General features: G+C 44.3%; 1 protein-coding gene across 3 annotated transcripts in view; it reads left to right on the plus strand.

The window, feature by feature from the left end:
* DDAH1 (dimethylarginine dimethylaminohydrolase 1) overlaps nucleotides 1-21591 on the plus strand; it is a 127395-nt gene extending 105804 nt beyond the window's left edge. For all 3 annotated transcript variants that reach the window (XM_044302045.1, XM_044302044.1, XM_044302046.1), the window contains 5 exons: nucleotides 12730-12829; nucleotides 15643-15716; nucleotides 17377-17496; nucleotides 20545-20688; nucleotides 20806-21591. In XM_044302045.1, coding sequence (XP_044157980.1) covers nucleotides 12730-12829; nucleotides 15643-15716; nucleotides 17377-17496; nucleotides 20545-20688; nucleotides 20806-20922 — 555 coding nt within the window. In that variant the 3' untranslated portion in view covers nucleotides 20923-21591. The remainder of the gene's footprint in view (nucleotides 1-12729; nucleotides 12830-15642; nucleotides 15717-17376; nucleotides 17497-20544; nucleotides 20689-20805) is intronic.
* Nucleotides 21592-24814: the final 3223 nt, after the last annotated feature.

A 24814-nucleotide genomic window follows, 5' to 3' on the forward strand; every position in this document is an offset into this window, starting at 1 on the left:
GCTAAACAACACACAGAATCAAACCTTGCATCTTGCTCCTACAGCATAAATTGGTAAAGCAAGCTAGATATAACAGTTGATGACACCAGGACTTGATCAGTCCCAATGTGGGTGCACTTAGGTGAACGGAATGGATCCATACCCATGCGAAGTAGCTCGACGAACATGAGCACACTTGGATTGGTGGAAGCCATAATGACCCAGTCAATCCTATTATTTATAGCCTGAGATCTCAATATCTCTATCCATTTAGTCAACCTTGAGTAATGCCAGACCCTGATAAAGCCATTCCCCTCTTTGACCCTCAAACTATCCTTCGAAGAAGCTTGTGTTCTGTGGCAGGTTTGCTTTTCGGCTTACATTTTGCAGATTCGGACTACATTGTAAGGCTACTTTTACACTTGCTTTTTCCTTTCCGGTTTTGAGATCCGGCAGAGGATCTCAAAACCGGAGGAAAACGCTTCAGTTTTGTCCCCATGGGGACAAAACTGAACAAACCAGAACGGAGTGCACCAGAATGCATTCCGTCCCGGTTTGTTGTGTTCCCATGCCAGACACAAAACCGCTGCAAGCAGAGTTTTTGTTTGTGGCATGGGAAACTGAACATGTAAGTCAATGGTGCCGGATCCGGAAAAAAAAAACTGATTCGGTACCCATTGGCTTACAATGATTTTAGTGCGGTATGTTTTTTTTCAATATAATACAACCGGATCCGTTTTGAACAGATGCAGCCGGTTGTATTACTCAAACAGATATGTTTTACTGTTGTGGTGAGATCCCCTGCCGGATCTTAAAACCGGACAACAAAAAGACAGATGTGAAAGTAGCCCTTCTTCTCAAGCTGTCCGTACAAGTGCTGCCGTCCAAGGTCATTTTTTATTTTTTTTTGGCCTTTCCCTGAATCTGCCCTTGGTCATCAACCCTATTCTTCTCAGTAACAAAAGTTCTGGCATTGTCCCTCAGATGTTGCTATGGTTTTTCGGCATTGTACCAAGTAGACCAAGGGTCTTTGGTATTGTTTAAGAACAAAGCAAGTCTTCGGTTCTGCTGATGGCTGTTTTGTTCCTGAATTCTTTCACTTCATTTCAAGCGTATATATATATTTTTTTCCCCCAACTTTTTAAATGGTGGCGTCTAGTTTAATGTTACCCTCTTTCACAGGCTATTTTAGCACAAACAACGCAGCTGGAAAGGAGCCCCGATAGTGAAACCTAGCCCAGGCATTCCTGGTGATTGATACCGACTTTATCTCCAAGTGGCTTTATTTGCAATTTAATGACATATCTCGTATTCGGCAGTAATAATGGCCTAGGTTGAAGCTTCTATTTTCCTCCCACTTTCCCATACACTGTGGAATGACGAGAATGTGACAGCCGAGCTTTCAACAAGACTCATGAATCTTAAATACTTTTCTACTAGAAAATAGGACACATGGCGTGTGGTCATGGGTGGACGGGGAGCTGGCAGGCACTCGGGTAGTTTGGGGATGTAGCTGGTGCCTAAAAAGATAATGAATTCTTGGCTTGACCAGGTGCATACTTTACCCAATGAGCATGTCCAGACAGAGAGGGGAATGTTTCTCTGCCCAATATTTAACAATTGATCATTTTGTAAAAGTTAGAGGAAAAGTATTCAGCGATGCACTTTCTCAGCATGCTTGTACAGATCCCCATTTCATGTCATCATCCTTATCACATAGAATCTGCGCTGGTATTTCTAAGCTGAGCCTTGGTGCCAGTAACACCATTATATAACTTTTTTTTTTTTTTTTTAAACTGACTTGAATAAATTCTTGTGTTTTTAGAACAAACTAAGCTTAGCCACATTGGATGGATTCATTGCTGCATTTAGGGTAGTGACATACATACATTTGTCAAAGTGTGTGTGTGTGTATACATAATAAAAAATACTCATTGAAATTTTGTTAAGGTCCAGCAAGTCATTAACTTCTATGGCAGGGTTGTGGACATGCTCTGTGACCTGTACAGGGGTCATTTTGCAGGGAGGGGGAAGAGATGAGCTATGACCATCATCTATTGTGAAATGAATATCCTGGGTTAGATACATACTTGCAAACTCTCCTGAAATGTCAGCAGTGCCCTGAAGCAAGTGTACTTCGGAGTCTGGATGTTTTGTGGGCATTTTCACCTATTTCTATTATGCACTACTTTTGCACTTTGAAGGGTTAACATGCACTATGATTTATGCTGTTATTTACACTTATACTGTTTTATATTGTTCAACTGCATTTTATAGGTTTATCTCGTAATATATCCTATTCATTTGAACAGTTATTGCACTGTATTTGTACTGCACAGCTAGCTAGTATTGAGAGACTTTGGGACTTTCGAGCCTGTGAACTGAGAAGCTAGCAATTTTTCAAAACTATAAAGGACTGTGCATAGCTAATTTTTGGAGGGGAAAAAAACTTTTAAATGTCTGTCTGGTTTAGCTCTGTCAGATGGTTATGTCTGGAAACTGCTCAGTCATTCTGATTGACTTGTATTAAGGCTCAATAAGATTCTATGTCAGCCATGAATTATAATGTTGTTTGGGCTATGCTTCTCCAGCTTCACCCCTCCCATTAGAAGGTTCTGGATAAGTTGGAAACTGTATAAAAGTAGAGCAGTCAGAGCCCCTAGTTGTCTGCAGATAGGGACCAGTGTTTAATATAAGATACTCTGTCAGACTTCACGAGTGACCAGAAGAGGACGCCGAGACGGGGATAACCTGCCGGTGAACTGAGCCACAGACCGTGGGCCACCAGCCTTTGGTCAGGGTACCAGGCTTCTGAGAGGGAGAAGGAAAGGTAGCTCAGGCCTTTCCTCAGCACACAACCTTCTTCTGCCAGGGTGGAGATTGAAGAAGGCAGCTCAGTGCACTGCCTGTATTGTTTTCAACTTGAGTTCCTCCAGTAAAGAAGCACTCTGTTTTACTGCAGACCTTGACTCTCTGGACTTATTTCCCATTGGCGTGCACCATGCCTTACCATCCCCTTGGGAAAGCAGAAACCTGTGACAATTCAAGTGTCTGGGGGACCCAGCGTGGTGTTGTAGCCACCTCCAACCTGGTCACTACATGTGCAGGAGGCTCTTGGAAAAAGGGGAGTGCTGGCAAGTCTCCCAGGTTCTGCATGGAGGGCTGTTATCTCCTGGCACTCTAAATGTTTGTGGCACTGGGATGCTGCATCATTAGACTCAACCCCTGGTGCCCAAGCGTGCATTGAGGGAGCTAGGTTCTGTACAAAAAGGGGTGTGGTGATATATATCCAACGATCAGATACTGATGACCTATCTTGATGATGGGTCATCCGTATAAAAATCTCAGAAAAAAACTTTTAATTATGGGTATGATTTATAATGAAAATGGGCATACGCTGTACACTGTGTTCTACAACTTTGCAAAGATATTGCATTACTTATCTTATACGGATCCCGAGTTACAGCCTGTGTTAGACCACAGCTGTATTCACAACAATGCTCCGAGATCCAGAGCTGAAATCTTCTATTCTTACAGTGTCTGTACAGAGCTTGTTGTGGCGATTTTGCTTTCTGTACAGTTTGCACTAGGAACTGTCCAAAAAATACAAACTAGACTAGATTGTAGTGTAGGAAAAGAATACTGCAGTATATACACTACAAAACACAATCTGTGCCCATTGACAAGCTTGTTGACTGTTTCCAATAGCAACCAGGAGAAATCTCAGTGCAGTTCTGGACTAAATAATCCAGGCCTCCATACACATTGGCAGCCGAACCTGCTCTGTTTTCCCCGGGATTGGTTGACAGTCTAATGTGTATGGAGAGCTCCCGACTGAAGCAGGTTGAATTTCAAGAGATGTTTGGCAGTGGCTTTCTTCTCTATCCCATATATATTTTTATATGTTATCCCTAGTGCATTAAAATGGGATGCTCCGGGGAAGCTTCCCCCTTTTCAATGCAATGCAGAGGAATTGTCATAACAAGCGTATTTCCAGTCCTTGGGGTCAATGGTTAGGGATAAACATTCTTAGGAATGGTATCAAATTAGTATACTGGGCACTCACACTATAGGTAGAACCATAAATAGAATGGCAAAATGGCTTATTGATCAAATTGATAATTTTATTAATAACTTGCTGCTTATAATAATAAAATACAATAATAAAATACAATACTAATACAGTACACTGGACTATTTATAGGTCAATAGGATACATTGGTATAAAATACACTAGACATTAGACTGCAAATATCTAAAAGTGAATAGATTATATAAATACACAGTAATAAGAGTAGATATTCAAGAATCAGGAATTTGATGATATGCGGCTACAATGGCAATTGCTGATATGTCCTAAAAAAGGTAAGTACTGGCCAAGGAAATGATGAATAAATACTGGGACAAAGTCTCCGAAAAATCCAAAGTCCAATGGTGCAATGTGAAGCAATGTACAGGTACAGTGAGGGTTTTAGTGCGGCGTCCCGCTTCTACTCACTGTTCGGTGATTGCTGGTGTAGGTTTCACTGCTGCAGTTCCGGTTCTCTGTGTCACCTAATGCTCCTTCTCAGGTTATCTCCGCTGCCGGTTTAAGTGGCTCTGGGCATCGCTCCGTATGTTTAAAGAGCCGATGTCCTCCAAGCCTAAGTTAGCCTGCTTCCACGCTGAATCTGATATGCGGTCACAGAGTGAAGATGTGCTCACTCTCCGACTCCGAGAGGTTCGAGCTTCCAATGGATCAGCGTGGCAGGTTCTCCCAGATGATGTTCCGGCTTCTCAGCGTCAACCTGGAGGAATTTTTTTCAATGCTAGGTGCAACAAGAGTTCATGTAGAAATAAGCTGGGGGTCTTGAATCAAACGCGTTTCGGGGCTTTACTGAGGAAGGGGCAACGTAAAGCCCCGAAACGCGTTTGATTCAAGACCCCCAGCTTATTTCTACATGAACTCTTGTTGCACCTAGCATTGAAAAAAATTCCTCCAGGTTGACGCTGAGAAGCCGGAACATCATCTGGGAGAACCTGCCACGCTGATCCATTGGAAGCTCGAACCTCTCGGAGTCGGAGAGTGAGCACATCTTCACTCTGTGACCGCATATCAGATTCAGCGTGGAAGCAGGCTAACTTAGGCTTGGAGGACATCGGCTCTTTAAACATACGGAGCGATGCCCAGAGCCACTTAAACCGGCAGCGGAGATAACCTGAGAAGGAGCATTAGGTGACACAGAGAACCGGAACTGCAGCAGTGAAACCTACACCAGCAATCACCGAACAGTGAGTAGAAGCGGGACGCCGCACTAAAACCCTCACTGTACCTGTACATTGCTTCACATTGCACCATTGGACTTTGGATTTTTCGGAGACTTTGTCCCAGTATTTATTCATCATTTCCTTGGCCAGTACTTACCTTTTTTAGGACATATCAGCAATTGCCATTGTAGCCGCATATCATCAAATTCCTGATTCTTGAATATCTACTCTTATTACTGGATCCATAAAAGAAGTTTCAGGCAGCACTCCTGTCGTTTTACTCAGCCGTAGCTGTGTGGTGCCGGCGGTGGTCCCTCGATTCGAGACGTAAAACACTGAAGAAAATCCGCAGCACTCCTTGAAGTGTAGAAAAAATGTGTAGTTTTATTCACACATGTCAAATAAGACAACGTTTCGGTTCTCTCACAGAACCTTTTTCAAGTCAAGTGAACATAAAGTGCATAAGTGCTAGTATAAATACATCATCACATTGTAATCAATTAGTCATCAACCAATACAAAATCAGTGCACTCCCATATTTAGGGCATGTTACAATTCATTCCTTCTCTCTCTGTGCCTAGATAGAGACTAATCACAGTGCTTCTCCATTCATGATTCACATTTACTACATACAAGTGCCAAAATTAAAGTGCAAAGTGCAATATAAACCCTGTTTCCTAAGTTACCTTGCTGTGGTTATATATGAAGGAACAGGAGGAGATGGCGTCTGAACTTGTGTGGAGGCACGCCACCGCTCGCGTCTCTCCCTCCTCAGTGCGCATGTGTCAATTCCATCCCCACTGACAACGCAGTACATAACCTCTCTGCGTCATCCGAAGGCGGAGATCTAACGTCATGACGTCAGATCCACTCCGTCAGCCACCACCACGCACGCATGCGTGCCAGTAAGCCGCAGCAGTGATCCACGCCAAGTCATAGATCTCTTCCGCCATTTTACTCTAGGGCAATCGTTTGGGCATTGTCTTGCGCCTTTAACTCCTTCTGTTCCTTCTTACCTCTTACCAACCAGCAAAGGTACAGGCTTGAACCATATTTTCAAAAAGAGCATAGAATATTCTATCATGAATTCGTCATGTAACATCCATTGGGTCCACCCCATACATTATAATGAATACACACAGAAGTTAGATCAGTGAAAGGGCATTATCCAACCATCCCTCCTGTCACCCTAAATTCGACATTTAACCCTTTGGGTTTCAGAGTATCTAACCGAAAAATCCATCTAAGCTCAGTTTTCTTTAAGATGGTTAAACGGTCCCCTCCTCTGTCCAATGGTTTTACATGATCCAAAAGCATGAATCTCAACTCACTCTCTTTATGATTTTTTTCGGCAAAATGTTTCGATACGGGCAAATCACGTCTTTTATTCCTGATAGATTGTCTGTGGTTATTCAACCTCGTTTTTACATCGCATGTGGTTTCGCCCACGTATAGCATCTTGCATGGACACCATAAAACATATATCACCCATGCTGAATCACATGTGAGATAATGCCTTATCTTGAAGATTTCTCCCGTGTCTGGATGCGCAAACGCTGATCCTTTTTGCATCAGTTTGCAATTAACGCATCCCAGACATGGGAAAGATCCCAAGCGCTTCGTCTTCAAAAAAGTCTGTCTCAACTGACCCTTTTCGGGCAATCTGGAACGCACCACTTTATCCCTAATATTGCCCGCTCTTTTATATGCCATCATAGGCTGTTGTTTAAAGGCCTCTATGTTGGGATGTCCACTACTAAGCAGCCCCCAATGGCGTCTCACAATTTTTTCAATATTGGGGCTCAATTCATTATAAGTTGACACAAACGGTAATCTGTCATTGGCCTGTCTTGGTTTCAACATCAATAGTTCCCTTCTAGGGATATCCCTTGCTCTATCAGCATGTTTCTTCACTAACCCACTTGGGTACCCCCTAGTTATGAAGGATTGTTGCATCTTAGACAATGCTGAAGTCATATTCTCGTCCTTATCAACTATTCTCCGCACTCTCAACATTTGACTATATGGCAAAGAATTCAGCATTCTCCTAGGGTGTCCACTCGTAAAGTGTAACAATGTATTCTTATCGGTGGGTTTAACATTCAAATCCATGTGTAGTTGTTCATCCTCAATATACACCTGCGTATCCAGAAACTGGACCCGGTCAGCCGATGCCGTTAACGTAAATTGGATCTCCCGATCAAGGGAGTTCAAAAATGCGTGAAAGTCCATCAGCTGATCCATGGTGCCGGTCCAGATGAGGAAAATGTCGTCTATGTATCTCCACCACGTCAAAACTCGATTGAAGTGGGGAGATACATAGACGAGACGCTCCTCAAATGACCGTACAAATATATTTGCGTAAGTGGGCGCGGCATTGGACCCCATTGCCGCGCCCCTTACCTGCAAATAGAACTGCCCCTGGAACTCAAAGTAATTGTTCCTTAGGGACAACTCCAATAGTGTCAGTACAAACTGCTGAACTGCAGCGGGATGTTCTGAACTTTGCAACATCTCCGCTACGGCCCTCAAGCCCTTTTCGTGATTGATCGAGGTGTATAATGACACAATGTCAAAAGATGCTACAATCGCCCCTGGCGGGATCCGTGTCCCACTACTCTTATTACTGTGTATTTATATAATCTATTCACTTTTAGATATTTGCAGTCTAATGTCTAGTGTATTTTATACCAATGTATCCTATTGACCTATAAATAGTCCAGTGTACTGTATTAGTATTGTATTTTATTATTGTATTTTATTATTATAAGCAGCAAGTTATTAATAAAATTATCAATTTGATCAATAAGCCATTTTGCCATTCTATTTACGGTTCTACCTATAGTGTGAGTGCCCAGTATACTAATTTGATACTGTTTTTACTTGTAAAGGAGGGGCGAATCCTTTTTACTGTGAGCACCTCCCTCTGTGGCTTCACTCGCTCCTGTGCGTCTCATAACAGTATTGAATTCTTAGGAATGGCCTGTTGTGATCTATGTGTTGCACTAAACAATGGGGTGTTTGAGCTAGACACCAAGCATAGCCGAATTGCAGGTCATGTTTTCATTTTAACCAAGGTTATGTCTACTGTGTGGAAAATATTTGCCTGGGGTTACAGCTTCTGATGTCATAATCCAAAGCTGTGTTGACGGATGCTTCATAATTGTAACAGTTGTACGGGTGCAGTTTACTCGCGTGTGTGTGCGCTTAAACCCTTAGCGCGCTCTGTCCTCCGCTCACCCTTTGTTTAGGCAAGCGGCAGACCGTGCGTGCAGCCCTCTCGTCTAATGACAGGAGAATGCCAGTGGGGTAGAGGCTTCAGCCCAGACTGACATCGGGTCATGTGTTTTCTGCATAATCATCACCCGTGAGGGTACAAAAAAATGACAGATCTGTAGCAACTGTAATTACCAGTGTCAATCCTCCAAGGTCCGGCCAGGCTCATTTAGCACTCTTCCTACAGCTGAATTAAATACATCAGCAGATTAACTTGTTGAGTTTCAAAAAAATATCTAATCTAATACTTTCTTACTTAAAGGCTATGTACACCTTTTTGGGGCAATTTTTTTTAAAATTTTCATTATTGCATTATCCTCATTATGAGCTAAAAATCTTTTTTTTTTTTTTTCAGTTGGTCTTTATTTAAAATACGGAGCCCTTTTCTCTGTACAGAGCTGAGATGCTCTACTAGCAGAATCTGTATTTATTTTCTCTATAAGGCCAGAGATGAGGACCCCTGAGCAAACACTCATTATAGCTCTGGAGTTGGTGGCACCAGAGAGACTGTTTTCTACCCTCTGGAGGAGAGCTACTTTGCATACCTTTTCCCAGGGTGCATTGCCCTACCAGATAGATCTCCACAAGGAGAATCGGTTCTTTCTGGAAGAAAAAGAAAACAACTGGAGGTATTGAACTGGGCAATCAGGGGAGGAGTCTTAATTTTTGCCCATAATATGTAAGAAGTGAGTTTTCCCCCCATATTGTAAAGAAATTGTCATATCTCTTTATAGTATGCTTGAGGCAGACTATTTGGTAATACAACACTAATTATTTTTATTAAACTTCCAGGCGGTTCCTCGGATCCTTATTTGAGCAAGTGACATCTGAAAATGGGCCTGAAAGGGGTTGTCCCACAAAAAAAAAAAAAAAAAAAGAAAAAGTGTCTCCCAGTATGAATAGTGCATGCATGCCCGCTCCTGATCCATTCATCTTTATTGGACAGATGGAGATGGCCAGGCACTTCTGTCCCTCTCCTTGGCGCTCCCATAGAGATGAAAGGAGCAGCACCTCCACTTGGCGCCATGTTGCCGTCTACAGTTTGTTCCCGTTCCCGTCCCTCCCCCCCCCCCCCCCGATAATGGTGCAGTTCAATACTGTATATCCTCGCCGTTCTGATCGACATCTCAAGTTTGTTTCCAAACAACATATGAAGGAGAACCTCCGGTCTGGCAGCCTGATCCGCTGGAGACATGTGGAATGGGTTGTGCGACAGACTGGATTTTTACTGTGGAGCTGGACAACAGGAAATTCTTAGAAATGTCATTAACACGCATTTATTGCTTCTTTCCCAGAAACGGAGAAGCTCTGGCAGATACTCCGCGCCTCTCATCTACCTTCATAGACATTTTATAACTCAGGAATGTGTCTGCTTCAAAACTTCGGGATCTTTCTATATTACTCATATATTATTTTTTGACGCCGCTGCCGCAAGGTGAAATAAAGCTTCAAACCAGTTCGGATTCATCGGAATAACGTTGCAGCTTGTGCAAGGATATAGGCAGAATTAATACTCGGGAGAAGACTGATAGCATAGCAAGTTGTCTGGTCCTTCACTGAAGGGATTCAGGGCCCCAAACCCCACTCTCTATAGGACTGCCGGAGATGGCCGAGTACAGCGTTCCACTATATCCATTAGTCCCATAGAGAATGAATGCTCGACCTGTTGCTCCATTCATATGGACGCACCCACTGATCAAATGCTTATCACTTCTCCTGGGCATAGGGGTTATGTTGATATCTTGGCACAACTGTTTTAAAGGGAATCTGTCACCATTGACCGCCCCTCCCCCCGAGGCTAGATATCTGGAATCTTCTTTTCGGGGAATGACAAAAATGATAGACATGCAACGATTATGTAAACCCTATAAAGCCTTGGGTCCTGACCGTACCCAGGTAAGATAACCTGTCAGCTATTCTTTTCAGAACCTGAGCTACCTCCTTACTCGATGCCTGTTTTTTGCTTTTTAAATTCCGTGAAGTCTTCAGGGCTCGGATTATTTTTGGTGATGCAATGCACCACGGTTGAGTATGGCCAAGGTTCTATTGTAAATTTTCTCAGAAGCCCCATGCGGTCTCGGGTTTCTGTCAAATGTCAGCCTCGTATTTATGTCAACCTGCAGAGATGTGCTGGAGATATATGGCTGTGTTTACAGTGCTGCATATTTCGTTGCGCTTTTTGACATATGCCACCTAAGGCCCGGGGCGCTTGGAACAGACATTACAGAGACATTCATGTTTCTTGAGAAGACTTGGATGGCTGCTACATTAATTGTCAGCATGAGTAAACAAGAACTTACGTCATTTAGTAGCTTCTTGCCAGTAGTCACTGCACAGGTATGAGGAACTGAATCCGGCTTCCAAAGTTCAGACACCCTGGGTAAAGACAATTAAGAGTCCTCAAATATTTTGCTATTAATCCTATTAAGTCCAAAATATTCCATCATCTTCTGAGCAAAGGTTCCACTTAAGTAAATGTCTTAAAATATTGCATCAGACAGAAAAAACATTCTCCAAAAGAAACGTGATCTGCAGAGTCTTCTAACTCGTCACCTTGGCTTGGCTTGGTGGGCCCTGGTAATTTCTTACCGGAGGGATGCTCTAAACATTTGAAATGAGGGATGTTGATTATGCTAGTAGATTTGGCTACTGATTTAGTCAGTGACTAATAAACAATGAACATATACTATCACTAGGCTGGGTCCAGACGTGGTAGGTATGCGGTATGGATTCCGCACACAAAAATCTGCAGTAATTTACAAGACAAGTGGATGGGGCTTTCAAAATCCCATCCACGTGAAAGGCATAGGATGAAGATTGATGGACTAAATGAGTCCAACTCTACGATGATAGCTGGCAGGCGCATGGACACGACCGATGTGGTGATCAACTTTACAGCCTTTATTAAATATTAACCTAGACAGTGTGTTTCGGGGTACTCTGGACTCCTTTTTCAAGTTTTCAGTAGTCAAATAAGTTCTGCCACAACCATCAACAGCAGCTCCACCAGTTGGACTCACTTAGTCCATCAATCTTCATCCAAGGCTTGTTATACTCCTTCGGCTGTTTGGCCACTTCCCCTGGAGAACATACGGTGGCATCGGCTGCACTGATCTCTGCTTTTGTTTCATCTGCTTTCACATTGACATTCTCACCCTATTGGCCCCTTTCATCCACCTGAAAGTCAGTACAAGCTGCCGTTTTGCACCGTGGATTTCACCATTTGCAATGCACAAAAAATTCTTCATTAGCAGCAAAACCACAATGGAAATTCTTCCGAACTGACCCTTTCTGTGGTCAGTTTTCCAAAGAACGACTGAAACTGGTTCCAGGTTAAATTAGTTCCATTGTTCATAAGAGATTGAGGACTTGGTAATTTCTGGTTAAAGGGGTTCATAGAGCACAAACTTTGTCTGAAGACTGCAAACTTGGTGATGAGGTCCAGCTCCTGAAAGCCCCAATGATCCGCTGAAGTTTGATTTCAGCAGTACATGGTGACCATGTAATAAATGAATGGAGCATGAGCCGCTCTTACTTACTGGCTCTGCCTCTGAGAAGGTGGCCTAGACCCCTCTACAACGTCCATATGCTCTAACTGGGAGAAGGAGACTGGTTTTCTTCATGTATTGATGGTATAGGTTAATCATCCTACAAGAAATGCATGGTGCACTTATAAGAAATATAAGGTCAGGTTGGTGGGTCATGTCTTTAGGTGACATCAGCGGTTACTTAGAATCAACCATCTACTGAAGACCATTATTGGGATTTGTTAATAGCGGGGTGTAAAGTCCATGAGCAGGTTTAGGCATGTTGTAATTACTATAGATATCCAAGATCTACAGACGGGGACATATCTAAAGGCTCATGGGTCCTGGTGCAAGAGTTCAGCTTGGGGCCCCCTTTACTCAGTACTTTGTGGCCAGGGGCAGGGAAGCACATAGCCTTTGTGCTGGCTGAGGCTAAAATTGAAACTGCCGCAATTCTTGACCTAACCCCTTCCCTCCAGCCTGAGGTGTAACTTGACCAACATGCACTTTCTATAATACTGATATCTTCTTATGCGGTACAGGGTTCTTTGGGCCTGGTAGCAACTGCTACCTCCACACCCCCCCCCCCCCCCCACCTATAGCTGCCCCCCAGTCTACAGATATCTGACATCAGGGGCTTTTATATGTCTGAAGCAAACATTTATTATAATCCTAATGACAAATCCTGTTGTATTTGCAGGTGGAGGCTGTGAAGAAAGCTCTGCAGGATCTGCAGATGAACGTGGTCGAGATGACTGATGAAACAGCCACTTTAGACGGTGGAGATGTGCTCTTCACAGGTGATATCTGCTTGCATTTTTCACAATAAAGGCTATGGACCTTCGGGACAGTTTTTTTTTATTTTATTTTTTTTGCATTTTACTAATTTTGGGCTAAAAATAATTTTTCCAATTGATCTTTATTAATACTTTTCAGTAGAGATGAGCGAATTTCATATTTTGAAATTCGTTCACACTTCGTTTGTTGGTAAAAGCAGAACTGCGTTATGGATTCAGTTACTACGAACCATAACTCAATTCTATGACTGAATGTGTAACTGAATGCCTTCAGAGGCATAATAGAGGTCTATGGGCTGCAAAATGGATCAGTTCAGTTTCCGTTATGTAGGGGAGGACTCTTGTTTGTTGCAGCGCCGGCCATCCTGAAGGGGTGGGGCTTGTTGCAGCGCCGGCCATCCTGAAGGGGTGGGGCTTGTTGCCATCCTGAAGGGGTGGGGCTTGTTGCCATCCTGAAGGAGAGGGGGGTGTGACTGCTTGTATGGAGGAGAGGACGGCCATCCTACCCGGCGGGGGAAGGGAGGGGGAGAGGGACGGCATTGGGCCGCTGCCACAGCAGATCAGCGGCCAGATGGTTAGCCCCTTCCATACAGCGGTCCCTAAGGACCATGGCATGGAAGGGGTTATGTCTGCAGTTTGAAGCAGACTGTCAGCGGTGTGTTACAGTTGACAGCAGAGATCGCACTACGTTTTTTCCAGAAGAGTAAAAATACTGCTCTTAACAATTTTGAGGAGTATTTTTATCCGAGGAGGAGTACGAATTGTGTGGTAATTAACATATATAATGCATAGGCCCACATAATGTTATGAGGCTGATATTTCTGCAGGGAAAAACCATTGCTAGTCTCCCATGCAGAAATAAATGTAGAAAATTTTACATTTATCCAACATCATACACGGCACCCGCCTGACGCTGCCATACACGGCGCCCGCCTGACGCTGCCATACACGGCGCCCGCCTGATGCTGCCATACACGGCGCCCGCCTGATGCTGCCATACACGGCGCCCGCCTGACGCTGCCATACACGGCGCCCGCCTGACGCTGCCATACACGGCGCCCGCCTGACGCTGCCATACACGGCGCCCGCCTGACGCTGCCATACACGGCGCCCGCCTGACGCTGCCATACACGGCGCCCGCCTGACGCTGCCATACACGGCGCCCATTACACAGTTTACTATATATGCATTGCACACACAGCTCTGCTACATGTCCATTACACAGATAGACATTACACACAGAAAACTGTACAACAGACTGGTTACACTGACATAGCTCTGCTTTATACACACCTTCCATACATAAAGTACCTCTGCATTCTCCACCAGCACAGTCCTACACTGAGCCTGTGTTCCCCTAACTCCTCCCACACACATGACATCACCACAGGTCCTGTAACCACAATGTAGTCTGGAGCTGCTCCTGGTGAGATGTCGATGAGGGGCGGAGCTTCTTAGGAGGGGGAGGGGCTTCTAGTGTGCCGAACCTGGCAGCTTCTGATACAGGGCTCCTGGTGGAAGGGGAGATGGACAGTGCGCGCTCCCCTGTGCACACAGGAGGAGTTGCAGAAAATCCGTCAGATGACGGATTCTCTGTAAACTCGATGAGAGCAGCCGCTGTGCATAGGAAGCACGTGTCTGCTGTAGAAAAAAAACTAAAAAATAAATTATTTTCTCCACAAAATAAATTAATCAGTGTAAATATTTTTATTTTTTTAACAAAGGTGTCCATATCCTGTAAAGATGTATTCCAGGATTTTAACATTAATGGTCTGTACTCATGTGTTGGACCAATATCGATGAGCTATTCATGGTCTATCCTGAGGACGGGCCATAGTAATAAAATCCTGTAATATTTCTGGTCTCAAACTGAGAACATGTAATGTTTCTGAACTGCAACGTAATATATGTGCAACTAGCGCCTCCCCTTAGGGAATGCAGAGTGGTATAGTGCGGCTTAAAATGTCTTTGTGTCACGATGCTCCTACCTGGGGACGGCTGGACCCCAGGCGTTGGCTCCGAAGCAATAAATAGGGGGAATAATTGAGGAATTTGCAGGAAAAATGGAGTCCCAACTTTGTATGTAGTTGAATAGCAGCTTTACTTAGCATAAACGTTCTCCAAAACTGTTTACAAACTGTCTTGGTCCCAGCAGGCTTTAGCATTAACACTGGCAGGCAAATTCGACTCTGCTACTCTTTTTCTCTCTGGCTCTGCTGTACTGACAGGCTGACTGTATGACTTGGCTTCTTCTTGTGTGCTGCACTTCTCTTTGTATGGTCTGTCTCTAGATTAGTCCAGGGAACTTTCCTCCTGGCTCCTGAGGCTCTAAGCTTTGGCCTCTATGGCCAGCAGAGCTTAAGGTGCTCTGGCTAGCGTGGGCACGTCTAGCAGAGCACATGCCCCCTGCACACCTGTCCCCTAGCAGGGGGGTGAGTTAGACTAACACTGGTTCCCACCTTTCCTGCAGGAAGTTGTACTCGTCCACTACCCTCCCCAGGGGAGGTTAAAATGGAATGGAAAGTTTCATTCTACCTAAGTACAGCTCTGCCGTGTTTGCTGCCACCTGCTGGTGAACCAGACACATTGCATATAAACAGTTGCAAATATTAGAAATGTACAGTGTGGAGGACCTAGAATAAATACCGTACATAAGATGACATTATATTAGGCCATTAGAGATAGTAGCAGGGTGCAGTAGTGGTAACACCACTCTGGGGTGTTACATATGTAATAGGTCACAGCAATCAAAAAGCAGCTCGCCCAAGTACATACACTAGGGGGCAGTGCTGAGTAACATGATTTTCTTTTCTCAGGGCGAGAATTCTTTGTGGGTTTATCCAAAAGAACGAACCAACGGGGAGCAGAAATTCTGGCCGACACATTTAAGGTAAGAATAATGCAGTGTACACATCTTGTATTTTATGGTATATGATACAGGGGGATTTCTGTAAGGAAAATAAAACAGTCACGTGTATGAATATCATTGATGACTTCCATTATAGCACGTATGATGGTGCAATTCACTCCAACCAGAAAAGCCGATCTCATTAAGGTTAAAAGGGTTTTTCCGAGGTTTTTTTATTTTATTTTTTACTGATGGTTATAAGTATCTGATCATTGGGGGTCTAACATGTGGAGCCCCCGACAATCCTGTGAGCGCCGCTGTCTTGTTACAGCTTACCAAGCACAGCGCCGTGCATTGTATAGTGGCTGTGCATGGTATTGCACTTGCTGCTCCTAGGCCATGTGACCGATGAACGTTTCGTCACGCGGCCTAGGAAAAGCAGAGAAAAGGCCACAGCAGTCCTGGGCGCCGCTGGATTCTCCAACAGCTGATTGGTGGAGGTCCCGGGTGTCTGACCCCCACATTTAGTAAGAAAATCTCGGAAAACCCCTCTTTTTTTTTTAAATTTTATATACTTTTTTTTTTTCTGTGTAACCACGGCAGATATTTTTGCTGCAGTTTTGCAGAATTGCTATCGAAAAATGCTACACAAATGGAGCATGTAACACCCTAAGGGCTCATTCACACGAACGTATTTTGTTTGCCTTGTCCGCTTTTTTTTTTGTGTGGCCCGTATGCAGAACCATTCACTGGGGCCGCCAAAAACCAGAAATGACTCTGTGTGCATTCTGTTTCCGTATGTCCGTTCCGCAAAACACGGAATGCACACAGACATCATCCGTATTTTTGCGGATCGGTGTTTTGCAGACCGCAAAATACATACGGTCGTGTGCATGAGTCCTAATACAGTAAGACACAATGATTATTATTGTTTAAGGTTAAAGGGGTTGTCCAAGTTATATTTATTGATGACCTATCCTCAGGATAGGTCACCAATATCAGATCGGCTGGGGTCTGACACCCGGCACCCCCGCCGATCAGCTGTTTGAAGAGAAGGCGTGCCGTGCCAGCGCTGCCTCCTCTTCATTGTTTACCTGCTCGCCGTTGCATCTGCAGCAGTGAGCAGGTGTAATTACACCCAAGCCGCCCAATTCATTTCAATGATACGGATCGCTTCTATATACTTGTATAGGAGCGATCCGTACCATTCAAATGAACGGGACGGCTTTGGTCTAATTACACCTGCTCACTGCTGCAGATGCAACGGCGAGCAGGTAAACCATGAAGAGGAGGCAGCGCTGGCACGGTGCGCGCCTTCTCTTCAAACAGCTGATCGGAGGGGGTGCCGGGTGTCAGACCCCAGCCGATCTGATATTGGTGACCTATCCTGAGGATAGGTCATCAATAAATATAACTTGGACAACCCCTTTAAGGCGTCATGCACACGGATGTGTGCAAATTGTGGATCCGCAAAATACAGATACTGTCCGTGTTGCATCTGCATTATGTCATACAAAATAATGGCTAAAACAGGTGCAAAATGGGCATAACTGAGCATAACTGATGCAAAAAATACAGGATCAAATTATTATTATTTTTTTATTTCTCTTCTTCTGACGGATCAGAAGAACGGAAAACAAAACGGTGATGTGAACCCGGCCTGACTCTTCACATTAACATTCTCAATCTTCGGTTCTCGCAGGATTACGCCGTGTCCACAGTCCCCGTGAGCGACAACTTGCATCTGAAGAGTTTCTGCAGCATGGCCGGACCCAACCTCATTGTCATCGGCTCCAGCGAGGCTGCTCAAAAAGCTCTTAAGGTATTGAGTGAGTTTATTAAGATGCTTGAAAGCCCCCGAGGACATTATCTGGTGGATTTTACTGTATCTATTACCGAATTCTAAAGCCGCAGCCAATTTGGGAGCTGAGCAGATGTCTTCCTATGTATTCATTATTAGTGTAAGGCCTCTTGCACACGAACGTTGTGCATTGGGGACCGCAATTTGCTTCATTTTACGTAAATGAAACAGCAGTGTAGGGGTTAATATTTGTCCATTTCATTCATTTTGACTTGTGGCTGGGTACCTGGTCTAAAAGAAAAGGCCATGTTAACTAGAGGCTGTTTTAGCTTGGCGCTTTTATTATTCCCTAGAGCGGGAATTGCATCGCTCTAGAAGCAAGTCACTTCCGTGGTCCAACAGGAGCGCGCACGCAGCGGTCAGGAGTAGGACTGCCCACCACTACGTCCTCAGTCTTCTGTATATACAAGATGGGAGACGGAGGACACCTAGCAACGCTGGGGGAGCAAAGAGAAAGCTGCAATTACTAGATAATTCAATAGCTATACAAAAGTATTGACTAGGGAACTAAGGTGTACTTAGAGAGACCAAGCCAATTACATAAAAAAATTTAAGAAAATGACCGTTACCCTTTAACTTCAGCCAAGTGATTGGTGGTACCTATTCATATTGCATCATTGAAGGAGAACATGGGCCTTGGCCAAAATGGCTGAACTGGGATCCATTTTTTTGTTTTGTTTAGTTGTGTTGGCTTTTTTGCCGGTGGTAATCCAACATGATGGTCCACTCTACGTTTGTGACCTGATGCTTGTAGTAGGTGGACACTCAATCATCGCATCCCTAGAAGCCTGCTCAACAAGACCTATGGACAGTAATAAAAGATGATTCCCCCTCCCCATCTTCTAGGAAGGTTTCTTATGAAATTTTTTGATTGTGCTGTGGTGGATTCGGCCTCAAGACAATTAGTGTGGCGGTCTGGTATGATATGTGGTGATAAGGCCAAGCTGGCATCCAGTGTTTTAGTTCATTCCTAAGGTTTCAAGGAGGTCAAGATCAGTCAACGTCTTACAAATCAAGCTCCGGGAAACATATTTACGGAAAGGGTACGGTATATCTTATAAAATGCTGCATTTTTCCCCTATAGGAACAGAGAAAGATTGTTTCTCCTTAATACAGTTGGCTCTTCATATTCCTCCAGGTGGGTTCCTCTAGCAACCACCAAGCCCAAAGTTTGTCATGTTGCCAGATGGTGTTGTCTCATCCATCCCTCCAAGGAACATGTTTTCTGGTGCTCCAAAGTCTTTATATCACTGCAGCCGACCATTGACCTGGTGACACCAGGCTTGTGGGTACCATTAAAACTATAGAAATCCAATCCGAGAAGTTCCCGATGAACATTTCTGGTGCTTGCCTTTTCCTGGAGTTAGTTTGGTGATGGAAGGTGGATTATTATTTTCCTAGCTCTTGAACACTCCCACTCTTCAAGCTGGTGGCCATATACCTTGCATTAGATGTGGGCCAAAAACTCATTCAGCTGACGCTAATCTTCTGGACTCCCCCATAAGAGTGAACGCTCAACATGTTCTTATTGGGGGGGGGGGGGAGAGGAACGAGCTGCTGACAGGCACTTCTGGATTGGGCATGTTGAAACCCAGTATATCTTCTTTTACCCCAACACTTGCTATCAATGTAAAGTTGAGATACCGCCATACTCAGCCTGTCCAACCAAAGCACGTTCGGCTGACTTTACTCTTAAGTATATTGGCCCCTTAGCTCCTCATAACTCACATGCTGTGTCTCCTAGATGATCTGAAAAATTTACAAAACATTTTAGATGTATAGAGCTGTAAAAGCCAACCTTTCACCCCCGCCCTAGAACGTTACTTCCAAGTTGGAATGTTTCAGGAAAACAACTTCATTTCTCATCTGTCAAAACCTCTGGACCTTCTGACGCCGACACGGCGGACGAGCCATTGGATCAGCCCTGTTAGCTGGCCGAGTTGTGGTTTACTGCTGGTCTGCACAGTGTACACTGTATGACGGTTACATTGCACAGGTGATAGAAGTTTGGAGTCTTTCCTCTACCAGTGGGAGTGTGATCCACCAGTCAATGAGAGACATGGAAAATATTAACAGGAAAGGTTTACCTCCACTGGGATGATACAGATCAAAGAAGGTCAATGAGAAGCAGTGATGATCAGTACATGTTCCTCTGACTATATTCCATATGGATCAGGGTTCTCCAACCTATGGCTATCCATTTGTAGAAGTTGCACAACTACAACCTCTGGCATGCTGTGAGTTGTAGTTTTGTAACTGCTTCAACACCGCGGTATAAAGCTTGAGTCGTATGGATCCATATGACTTACATTAGAGAGGGTCAAAAGAACCAAAGAATGATGGCCCTCATTTATGAATGTAAGTTCACCTTGTTGGCGCACCTAGTCTCTAGAAAAATCCACTGCGACTAGCTTGCCAATATAGGGTGTGACTTGGTGAAAAAAGGTCATGGTCTAAGATGCAACAGAAGGATCTGCATCACATTCATCATCTAGCCTGAACCCCTGTAATATATCTGGTGCAGGTCTAGACAGCCTGTCTTAAAGGGGTTCTCCGGGAATAAAGACTTTATTATCTAACGCAAGGTTCATACCTGCCACTCCGCTCCTCCTCACTAGCTCCCGCATGTCCATATTCTGGTCCCTGAGCTGTTTACGTCTGGCGGTCCATGAGCATGGTCACATGCTCCGCTGCAGCCAATAACCGGCTTCAGCAGCGATGTGCCACTTGTTGGCACGTCACTGCTGAAGCCAGGTGCTGGCTGCAGCAGAGCATGTAACCATGCCCATGGTAAAGTCTGGGGATCAGAAGATGGACATGTGGAAGGCAGTGCGGAGGACCAGGGTGGCAGGGAGCAGGTAAGTATGAATCTTACTGTGGGCATTAGATAAAAAGTATTTACTCCTGGAGAACCCCTTTTAAGTTTACGTGTTCTGAAGGATCAATAAATCTGCCCAGATGTGTCTGTGACCGAAACCTATGATGAATGACGTTTGTGCTGTTTTGTAGACCATGCAGCAGATGAGTGATCACCGCTATGACAAGCTGACGGTCCCAGATGATCAGGCTGCCAACTGCATTTATCTGAACATACCCGGGAAAGGCCATGTACTCCTCCACCGAGCACCCGAGGAGTTCCCCGAGAGCGTGAAAGTAAGTCACAGAGAACCTGAGCATGCTTGGTGATCTATGAGGGGCGCTACTAAGGCCCATGTGCACCTGCATAATATAGCTGTAGAATTGCAGTGAATTTTGGCCCCTCTTTTGCAGGTGTTTGAGAAGCTGAAGGAGCACATGCTGATCCCTGTGGCCAATTCTGAGCTGTCCAAAGTAGATGGATGCCTGACCTGCTGCTCACTACTGATAAACAAGTCGCCAAACCTCTGAGGGCCTGGACTCTGCCTCCGTGCGGCCGGCAATAAGTGCACACCGCGGCCGCCTCGCCAATCTCCGTTACCTGACAATCCAACGCTACGAGAAATCCAGTCGAGGGCTAAAGTTACTCACAAATAGTGAAATCATTGCGTTAAATCACATTATTCATCCAAGAAACGCCTTAAAAATTCTCACACAGAGCCTGATCGATCACCCAGTATTCCATCATTTTATGAATTTGCTACCATTTTTACACAATTTGGGAAGGGGGGGGGGTCAATTGACTTAATGAGGGGAGATATATGTACACAAGCGTTTTTTGTTTTTGTTTTTTTGGGCATGGTCGGGTTTCAATCGCCATATTTGTGTAGGTCCACCCACTTTCACCAACACAAATGAGGGGCGTGACTTTCCCATCACAGCCAATGAGGGACCAGCACTTAATTGACTTTGTTCAAAGTCCCGTTTTAAGTCTTCTTTTTTTGGTGGGGGACGGGGGGGGGGGGCGCATGCAAAGTCCCACCAGGAACCTGACAATTGTCTCTCCAGTCTTGGCTGGTCTCATCCTAGGGACCTTATGTATAAACTTCTTCAAGCATAGTGCCCAAAGTCCAGCTTTTATTGTTTTGTATTGCCCTAAAAGGGTTGTCCATATTAGAAAAAAAAAGGGTCTGTTTCTATCTAAAACAGCGCCACTCTTGTCCATAGGCTATGATCAGTATTACAGCTCCCTATAAAAGCGAATAGGACTGAGCTGCAATACCAGACTTAGCCCCTGGATAAGAGGGGCGCTATTTCTGGAGGGAAAAAAAGACCCCACCTCCCTACTCTATAATTTTGGATCCCTGATTGATGACAAGTTGCAGCTCTTATATTTGAGGACCAATTTGAATAGCAGCACCCGTCATCCTAACACTGTGGGTGCAACTAATCCACTGCCCAGGCAAACACCCGTGAAAATCCATATAGCCTGGGATGCCATATAAAGTAATGGGTACAGCCCAAAAATGGCCACCTCCACTGTGCCTGAGCGCTTGGTGACGTCACATTGTATCACATACGGTGGAGTTTATAGCAGTCTGTTTTCTTTAGTCTTATTGAATAGACAAGTTGACGTTTTCTCAGACTAGGAATTTTAGCAAATTGTAGATGATTGTTTTTAATAATTACCTGTGGTGCACGTGTTAAAAATCTCACCCTGTGTTATGGAGAATAAAATGTCTGATCCGAATCTCTGAAATTAAACTTTGTATCTACAGTAAAAGGGACACGCTTTATTTATTTATTTATTTATTATTACTACAACTTAAAGAGGGGTTCTCCAGGATTAGAAAAACATGGCTGCTCGCTTGCAAAAATACCACCACCCCTGTTAATGGGTTGTTTCCGGCTCAGCTCCAGTGGAGTCAATGGGACAGCGCTGCAATACTGCACACAACCTGAGGATAGAGGTGGCGCTGTTTTTTTTAGAAGAATACAGCTATGTTTTTGTTATCCTGGACAACCCCTTGAAGCACTGCAGAAAATCGGATTGTGATTATCGATATATCCTTTTTGTTTTTTATTGGATGTGGCTAGGCCGTCCTGATGGTCTGACTGACCAACATTGACCTGAGTTGGTCAGTCAGCCTCCTGACATGTCTGCTTTAGTCCAAAAAATTGCATTCCTCATAAAATAGCAATGCTGCAGCCCTTTTTTCATAGATCGTTGCATTGTGCTGTTCCTCTGCTATTCCTGTTGGAAATGTAAGAGTAAATTGATAGCTGGGGGTTACTATTCCCCTTGTCAGTAGGGTGTGTGCTTCTACCCTCTAATAAACACTGACGGTGCAAGGCTGTGACAGACCCTGTTGACAAGAGGAATAGTAAACTCTAGTTTATTCGTATATTTCCAATAGGAATAAAAGAGGAACCGCATAGTGCACTGTTCTAAGGAAAGATGCCCTGCCACTGTTATTTCTGGGGGAATGCAAGTATGTTCTAGAACAGTCAGTAGAGGTGACAGGTCCTCAAACTGCAGTTCAATCGGAAACCAGTTTGCAAGACACATTGCCAAGATGCAACCCGTTGGAAAAAGAATTTAATTTTTTTTATTTTTTTCCACATACTGCATAGAGATGCAATTCCAGACACTGCCAATAGGCAAGAGTGGCGCTGTTTCGGTAAAAAAAAAAAAACAAAAAAAAAAAAACAGGTTGCTATATTATACCACATGATCCCTTACCCCAAAGACATGCACCTCCCCTTTAAAAAAGAAATAGACGTTGAGGGTTACAGGGGAAGGTCACGCAATCTCACCCCAGTCATAGATATAACTTTCAGTATAGCAGACATAGGGTCTGCCATGGGGCCAAGCACTAAGGTGGCCCCCATCTCCACTAAAAGGGTTGTAGTCGCTGACCACAGTGGTTGTCCAGCATTAGCAAACCAACATCACCACCCTTGTCTGCAGGTTGTGAGCGGTATTGCAGCTCTGCCTTACTGATTATAATGGAGCTGAGCTGCAATGCCAGACGCAACCCATGGACAGGTGCTATTTTTGGAAGAATGCAGCCATGTTTTTCTAATGCTGGACAACACCTTTAGGGCTCATGCACGCGAATGTAGCTGTTTTTGTGCTCCGCAAAACACGTATACCGGCCGTGTGCATTTTGTGGAAAGCAATGTCTGGTCCTTTATAGAACCGTCCTTTCTTAGTCCGTAATACGGACAAGAATAGGACATGTCCTATATTTTGCGAGTGCTGTAGGACGGTCATATGGATGCGGACGGCACACGATATACTGTCCGCATCTTTTGCGGCCCCATTGAAGTGAATGGGTCCACAAACTGATACAACTAAAACAACTGTCGTGTGCATGAGCCCTTAGGCCCCTTTCACACGAGCGAGTTTTCCGTATAGCACTCGCACTGAATCCTGACCCGTTCATTTCAATGGGTCTGTGTACATGAGCATTTTTTTCACACATCAGTTCTGCGTTGCGTGAGAATCGCAGCATGTTCTATATTCTGCGTTTTTCACGCAGCCCTGGCCCCATAGAAGTGAATGGGGCTTTAGTGAAAAACGCTTTACATCCGGAAGCAAGCGCGTTTTGTTGCTAGGAGATGTTGTTTGTAAACCTTCAGTTTTTTTATCACTCGTGTGAAAAACGCATCAAAATGCACTGCACTCGCAGCAGAAAAAAACAACGCAATTGCAGACAAAACTGACTGAACTTGCATGCAAAATGGTGCTAGTTTCCCTGAACGCATCCGAACCTAATCCGTCATGCTCGTGTGAAAGAGCCTTAGGCTGGTTTCACACGGGCGTTGCGGGAAAAGGTGCGGGTGCGTTGCGGGAACATGCGCGATTTTTCCACGTGAGTGCAAAACATTGTAATGCATTTTGCACGCGCGTGAGAAAAATCGGCATGTTTGGTACCCGAACTTCTTCACAGAAGTTCGGGCTTGGGATCGGTGTTCTGTAGATTGTATTATTTTCTCTTATAACATGGTTATAAGGGAAAATAATGGCATTTTGAATACAGAATGCATAGTACAATAGCGCTGGAGGGGTTAATTTATTTTATTTTATTTTTTTAAACTCGCCTTAATCCACTTGATCGCGCAGCCGGCTTCTCTTCTGTCTTCCTCTTTGCTGTGCACAGGAATAGGACCTTTGATGACGTCACTGTGCTCATCACATGGTCCAATCACATGGTTCATCACCATGGTGAGGGACCATGTAATTGGATCATGTGATGTGACGTCACCACAGGTCCTTAGCCGGCAGCTCAACATTACAGAAGAAGACAGAGATCCGCAACTATGTGATCAAGTGGACTCTGAGTTTATTTTTTTATTTTATTTTTAACCCCTCCATCACTATTTTACTTTGCATTCTGTATTCAGAATGATATTATTT

The sequence above is a fragment of the Bufo gargarizans genome, chromosome 7 (assembly GCF_014858855.1).
Source record: "Bufo gargarizans isolate SCDJY-AF-19 chromosome 7, ASM1485885v1, whole genome shotgun sequence".
NCBI lineage: Eukaryota > Metazoa > Chordata > Amphibia > Anura > Bufonidae > Bufo > Bufo gargarizans.